Genomic DNA, 7,088 nt, shown 5'->3' with positions numbered 1-7,088 from the left:
CTCCTCATCCTCAACAGCCAATTCTCTGAAGACGTTTCAATGAGCAATGGATAAACACACATGCTGTTTATGAGTTGAGGTCTCATAAACCCAGAGCAAATATTTACAGCGGATTCATAAACCTCCTAAGCCCATAAACATGTTATCAGGGAAATTCTGACGACCTCCCTCCTCAGGCACGGCACCAGTGGGAACCGCTTTTCCCCATGAGGTCACGAAAACAGACCGTGCAACGCCACCAAGAATATTTCACAATTTAAAAGAAAACAATCCAGTTCTGCAAAACGGAAGGCTATTGACGCGACCAGCTCGTTTTGTAACAGATCAAAAAGGAACACGAAACGTTGAGGGGCCAGCCACTCTCCGGTGGAAAATGAATGAACAAACGGCTCACACACCTTTTCTGGAGGAATTAAACCCGGGGTTTTGACTTTACTGTCTGCAATAAGGCTACCTTTGCGAGGCTGCATATTCCAGTCCCTGGCCGCGAACGACCCAACACAGGAGAATCGTCAGGTTCAGACTGAATGACATCTGAACAAGTCAGGTCCTCGTGTGTGAGGTGTTCTTCACAAACAGGGGAAGAGAAAGGAAGACATTAAATCTTTGCTGTTTCACCTGCTGACAGTCCGGTCACACGATCACAGGGTTTAAAAAATAAGTTCCAGGGGTGCCTGGGTGGCTCAGTCGGTTAAGCATCCGACTTCAGCTCAGGTCATGATNGTCCAACTTCAGCTCAGGTCATGATCTCGCGGTTCGTGGGTTCGAGCCCCGCGTCGGGCTCTGTGCTGACAGCTCAGAGCCTGGAGCCTGCTTTGGGTTCTGTGTCTCCCTCTCTCTCTCTGCCCCTCCCTCCCTTCTCAAAAATAAATAAACATTAAAGAAATTTTTTAAATAAAAAAAAGTAGTTCCGCAGAGTACTTTAAATAGACACACAGGGCGAACAAAGCTTGGGAAGGCCCATCCAAGGGCTGAGTTCACGGCTGCAGGATGACCCGAGGGAAGTGGGGACAGTCACTGAACACAGAGGTCCATCCTCACACCCATCCGACCACCCAGGTGGCCAGAGTGATGTTTCAGAAAAAAGAAAACACATAGAAACCATCCAATCACCTAGCAGGGGGTGAGGGTGGTGGAGTGGACAATAAATATTCTAAAAGAGGGGTTTTTTGGTCTTTTGTTTGCTTTTTTATTGTGTTTGTTTTTTAATGTGTGTTTATTTTTGAGAGACAGAGAGACAGAGTGTGAGCAGAGGGGGCAGAGAGAGAGGGAGACAGAATCCGAAGCAGCTCCAGGCTCTGAGCTGTCAGCACAGAGCCTGATGTGGGGCTCGAACCCATGATCCATGAGATCATGACCTGACCAAAATCAGACACTCACCCGACCGAGCCACCCAGACGCCCCTCCTTTTTGTTGTTGTTGTTTAACCAGGGAACACTATGGAGTCACAGAGCACCGGCTCCAGGGACCAAGGGTAAGAAAGCTGCATTTTTCTAATAAGAATGTTGAAAAGCCTGCGGGACTCCACTTCATGTATTCCTAACACCAAAATAAAGGGGGAAAAATGCAAGCCCACGTTTCCAGCCTCGACCTCTTTCCTCCGAGGCCTGCCCTTTCTAAACGTGCAACACGGCTTCATCCACAGACCTCTTCAGGGAGTCACACTTAGCGGCCTGGAAAAGTGACGTCCAGGAGTCTATTTATCACTGTGTCTGCATAGTGTTCCGCTTGCATTTATCACACAGCTGGAGAAGCCTCGGCTTCCAGAAACCCAGTTCCGGTCCGCGGCCGTCTCTGTGCGGCCGGAGTCGCTGCCGTCCGTCTGTCTGCCGGGGAGGCCCTCCGGTCCATCCACCGGCACCTGTCCTGGCCACGGCCTCCTCGGAGTTTCTGGGAGGGGAGGACTTTTCTACGGTGCCTGTTTCACTTACAGGACTCGAGGGCCAGTCCGAGTATTGTCTGCGCTTTCCTTAGGAAACGAGGCAAAATGGAAAATAAAAAAGCTGTTCATGAGATTCAGAGTCCGCTGTCTTGGGCTCAAGTTCTCATATCAGATGGACGGACTGTCGCTGCGAGGAATGGCGTCCGCCAGGCGTCCGGTGCGCAAACAGGAGCTCAAAACAGCCAGGAGCAGCCGGGTGAGGCTGCCGTGGTCTGGCCCCATCGCGCGGGCAGAGGGGCGCTCTGGGCACCCACGTGCAGTCACGTGCTGGCGAGCTACAGGCAGGTGTCATGTCATCCGTGGGGAGAGGGGACAGCACACGAGAGGCTGGGTTGTGCCTGAGTCCCAGGGAGTGTTTGTGTGCGTGGGGGGAGGGGGGAGGCTCACGTGCACATTTACAGGCCAAGGGGACGTCTCCTTGTACGGAAGCGCAGGGATGGCCCAGGGTCTCCAGGAACCGGCTTCCAAGACTCGGGACGCCTGCAACGAAAGCCTGGCTCCAAAAGGAGAGACACATGACCTCCCTTGGGGTCCAGTGTCCTCCTCTAAGAACGGAGATAAGAAAGCCAGCTATTTCGCTGGGTCATGGAAGGGTAAACTGAGTCAACGTAACGTACTCAGGTGAGTGCCCGCCGTACAGTGTGAACTCAGGCTCACGCCCCCCGCTGTCCCAAGTCAACATAGGAACGGCAGCAGCAGAACACCCAACGTGGCTTCTCCTGTTCTTCCGTACGGAAATCTCATCCGAAACGCCTCGGAGCCAAAGAGCCTTGTCACCAAGATGACCTGCTACCATAAGCCTGTCACCGTGGGTCCCAAACCACGTATCACGCCAACTGTGCCAACACAGAAACTGTTTTATGTGTCACCAGCTTAAAGGGGCACCGCTGGAGAAAATACACTTCCTGACGACCCCCACGGGACTACGTTCTCAAGGGGCTAAATGTTCAGGACTGCATGTGGGTTTCTTCCGCAGGTCGGCCTCTGCTCTCTACAGAGATTTATGTTAGACCCTGCTTTAAGTTGACCATCTTCTTGGCGCATCTGCAAGTCCCCTCCAGGCCAGACCTTATGGGAGCTCCAAGAAGAAAGGATAGATCCGCCACATGCAGGGGAGAAGCTGTGGGACCACTATCTGAAAATGCTAACATAATTTAAAGCTACTCAGAACTACTACTTCTTTGTTTTTTAAGTTTATGTATTTATTTTGAGAAAGGGAGAGAGCATGCAGGAGCAGGGGGGGGCAGAGAGAGAGAGAGAGAGAGAACCCCAACCAGGCTCCACGCTGTCAGCACAGAGCCCGACTCGTGGCTCGAACTCCCGAAACCGTGAGATCATGACCTGACCCAAAATCGAGAGTCGTTAAGCGAGTGCACCCCCCAGGCGTCCCAGAACTACAACTTCTTTTAAAGATCTTGACGTCTTGTACGATTCAGGCCACTATCACACGCGAGCAAGGAAGCCACCACGTAGGGTGTGTACTGGGTGCCGGGTTCGGCCCAAGCACATCGCGGCACGAATCTCATACTTCCCTGGAGGAATCAGCCTGGAGGAAACGCAGTACAAATAATTCTCCTGACACCATATTACGACTGCTGGGTTTCAAACTCTACTTAAGCTAGAGAGATCTACTGCAGCTACAAGAAAATGAAAAGTCAACACACAATTGGTTTTTAAACAGTTTTGAAAACACACCTTTGAAAATGACGCAGAAACAGACATCAGATGTGCATTCGACAGAGACACGGTGAAAGCCCAGTAAACCCTAAGTGGAAATGTAACCCCATTCAGGAAGCGTAAGACACTTGTATAAAACGCGAACTTGTACTTAAATAGCATCAAGCCTATAGGACGGAGTTTCCTCAGGAAAGAATTTCCATACTTCCACTGTGAGACAATGACTCAACTCTGCTTCTAGATGTTTTCTCACTCCGGCTTCCATACAGAAAAATCACAAGGGGTGGGAGTAGAGGGCTGGGCTGATTCTGAAGCTGACCCTAACATCTTTCAACACATTTAGGCAATAATTTCGGGGGGTTCCAGATTTTTGCAGATAAAGATACGATTTGAGAAGTTTGATGTAATCAGGTTGATGAGACCAAGCAACCTGTAAGTCTGCCATTGACCGCACTCATCAAAACATGGAGACAAACTTCGTGACTTCTCTGGACAACGGTCAAATCTCCCACTGGATTAAGGATCAACATTTTCTACATGAATTCACCACAGCAAATGTTCAGAATCCAAATAGCTACATTGCTCTTATTTAATCTGCTGTTATGCAAATAGGGCAATCCTTTAAAAAAAAAAAGTGTCTTTTTAAAACAGACTCCTGTGTAAGTATTTAGAGAAACATGCTTTATAAATCCATTGATTAAATATTAAAATTCAATCAAAGACTGGCTTGGTTTGCTTTGTTTTAGTTTCCTTAACGGGAGATAGACTTCACCACGCATTCACACGACCTACGTTTCTTTCAGGCTAAGTAGTTCTCGAAAGACTCGCTCAAGGTTCTGGAGAGGAGACAGAAGGGGTGGCGTCCAGAGCTCAGGCACATCAGCTCTCCTGTCTCTCTGGGCATGTGGGAGAGAAGGATGGTTTTCCCATTTTCCTTACGGTGGTGCCAACACATGACAGTTCTGGTCAAGAGGTTCTGAGCAAAAGTAACAGCTACATCTTCTGAGTCAGAGCATTTCACTGCTGATTCGGGACCCCTCCAGCTCTGCTCACCCTGTAACAAATCCTGCCACCCCAGGACATGTGCACCGTAAAACAGTGTGCAATGACTCAGCAGAAGGAACGCCAACTACCTCGTCTGAAATTGCATGAATGAGCGGTCAACACTTACCATGCTAACCACTGAAAGTGTGAAGGGAACTGTCACCGCAAGGTCACCCACCTCTCTCTGTCCAGTATAGGTAATGTTAATGTTGAGCCAAACTTTGCATAACTTTCAAGTGGACATATGCTTACAAACGTGACAGCAAATCCTAGCCATGGGCAATGTGAGAGACCTAGAAACGTCTGCCACATTATTTCCCGAACATTTTTGGGAAGACACGAGTCACTGAATCAAAAAGTCAGATAGTGGGATGCCTGGGTGGCTCATTTGGTTGAGTGTCTGACTTTGGCTCAGGTCATGATCTTACAGTTCATGGGCTCAAGCCCCGCGTCGGGGTGTGTGCTGACAGCTAGCTCAGAGCCTGGAGCCTATCTTCAGATTCTATGTGTCTCTCTCTCTCTCTCTCTGACCCTCCCCTGCTCACGCTGTCTCTCTCTGACTCTCAAAAATAAATAAAACACAAAAAATAAATTAAGAAAAAAAGTCAGATAGACCCAGAAAACAAACTCCTACCTGAATCGAGACCTCCACTACCATTCGCTGAGCTCTGCTGTTTCTCCAGGGGTGAAGCGGACGGGTCTTGCATGTTGGAAACTGAAAAACTGCTCTCCATGCCTAACGAGTAAGGGTCCTCTTCTCCTAATGCATCCTCCAGGAAGAATTACCTGAGGGCAGCCAACAAAGGAAAAAAAAAATCAGAGCACCTTGATTATCCTTGGTTTTTAAAGGCTCCAAAAATAACAGTGTCTTATCAGAGCTGCTGCCGTGTCATTATAACATGCAGGCTGCAACGTCATGATAGAAAATACGAGAAATAAAGACTAAAGAGTTCATATCTACACACAGTCAACAAAGGAGGTCCCCACTTAGCAAAACCATGACTTGCACATAGGACATAATCATGGCTGAGATGAACATACTTCTCACCAATAGAATCTACGTTCTGACCCCCAACCCACTTCAGTAGTGTTGACAAGACTGCCCGCCACCCACCCCTCTGCTCCCCTCTCATGATGCTGTGAAGAAGCAAGCCCCTCTCCCTCTGCATCTCCACACACAGGTGAGATGTCTGCTGTGTCCCAACCAATGCTTGGGTCCCAAACCCAGTTCAAGTGTCAATGTTTGCAAATGCACTTTTTAACCAATTAGACTTTTCCTCTAAAAGCACGGCGCACCTTCACTTACTTGCGTTCTGCCACGACAGATGGAAAAACAGATAAAACTACAGGTGCCCCTCGCAGAACCTACAATTTAGCTCATCTCTGTTACAGCCCAAGAAAGAGCCGGGCACACCACTCCTAAGAGTCGGCCGCTGACCACGCTGGTGGTTACACACAGCCATGTGGGCTTCTAAGTCTTCCACTCATTCAGCATCTGCTTTTATCTCATGGCTAGATGAAAGTGCAAACCAGCACAACAGCAAGAATGGATGAATAAAAGGATAGTGCCTCTATACCTATAAATAGAGTACTTTGTCACTCACATAAAGTAAAATACCTTTTAAGAATACCACACATGCAAACGCGCGCGCGCGCACACACACACACACACATACAAACACATGTGCACAGACACACATCCCTTTTGGTGCTATTCAGTTTACTTTCCTGGAAAATTATTTTGAGGTCTTGTCAAAATTAAAGTTCAGAAAAGGGCACTCGCCAAGTGTGCAAAGGCAGGGAAAAGGCAGAAACCTCTAACGGGAGGAGACGGGAAGCGTATTGGGTACCTGGCGCTGGAATTTAATCCCGCTGCATTTATTAGCCACCTGTTTATATAAAATACTATGCCAGACACTGTGCGGGGAGGGGAATCTGAAGACACCTCTCAATCAAAATAGAAAGAAAGGAAATACCTTTTTTAGAGAAGGGACCATAAAAACATCCACCCTGGGTCTTCAAAATGACAACCTGTGCATCTTGCCAGTGCAAAGGTAAGGACACGAATAGGCAAAGGAAACGACAAGTTACAAAGCAGATGTAAACAACAAGATTATCTCTTACTCATTCCACACTCTCAGAACGAAGGTGCTTATCACAGTTTCTGAAGCAAAATGAGGGCGCGTGGTGTGGGGGGCAGAAGTCAGGACCAGCGAAACAACAGAAGCCAGGCTGTCCCAGAAAAGAGGAGAGCCCAGGCCAAAAGGCTGAGTACCAGACACAAAATGGTTTCTTCGGTTCATTTACAAATCACAGAAAGGACACGTAAATACCACTCGCTCACTGTCACGCTGTGCGGGGCAGAGAAAGCAGAGGGCAAACCAGTCTTGATCCCAACCTCCAGCAAAGGCTAAGACAGACGGTG

General features: G+C 48.5%; 1 protein-coding gene across 1 annotated transcript in view; it reads right to left on the bottom strand.

Annotated features, from left to right (window-relative positions):
- The window catches only part of SFMBT2 (Scm like with four mbt domains 2), a 201,050-nt gene that overhangs the window by 176,555 nt on the left and 17,407 nt on the right, over positions 1-7,088 (bottom strand). The window contains exon 2 of the mRNA XM_077758536.1: positions 5,298-5,449. Within this exon, the coding sequence (XP_077614662.1) occupies positions 5,298-5,397 (100 nt within the window). The 5' untranslated portion in view covers positions 5,398-5,449. The remainder of the gene's footprint in view (positions 1-5,297; positions 5,450-7,088) is intronic.

Source organism: Crocuta crocuta, unplaced genomic scaffold, assembly GCF_008692635.1.
Source record: "Crocuta crocuta isolate KB4526 unplaced genomic scaffold, BGI_CrCroc_1.0 scaffold32, whole genome shotgun sequence".
Taxonomy (NCBI): Eukaryota; Metazoa; Chordata; class Mammalia; order Carnivora; family Hyaenidae; genus Crocuta; species Crocuta crocuta.
The sequence above is the reverse complement of the archived record's forward strand: the minus strand, read 5'-3'. Positions and strand labels throughout refer to the sequence as shown.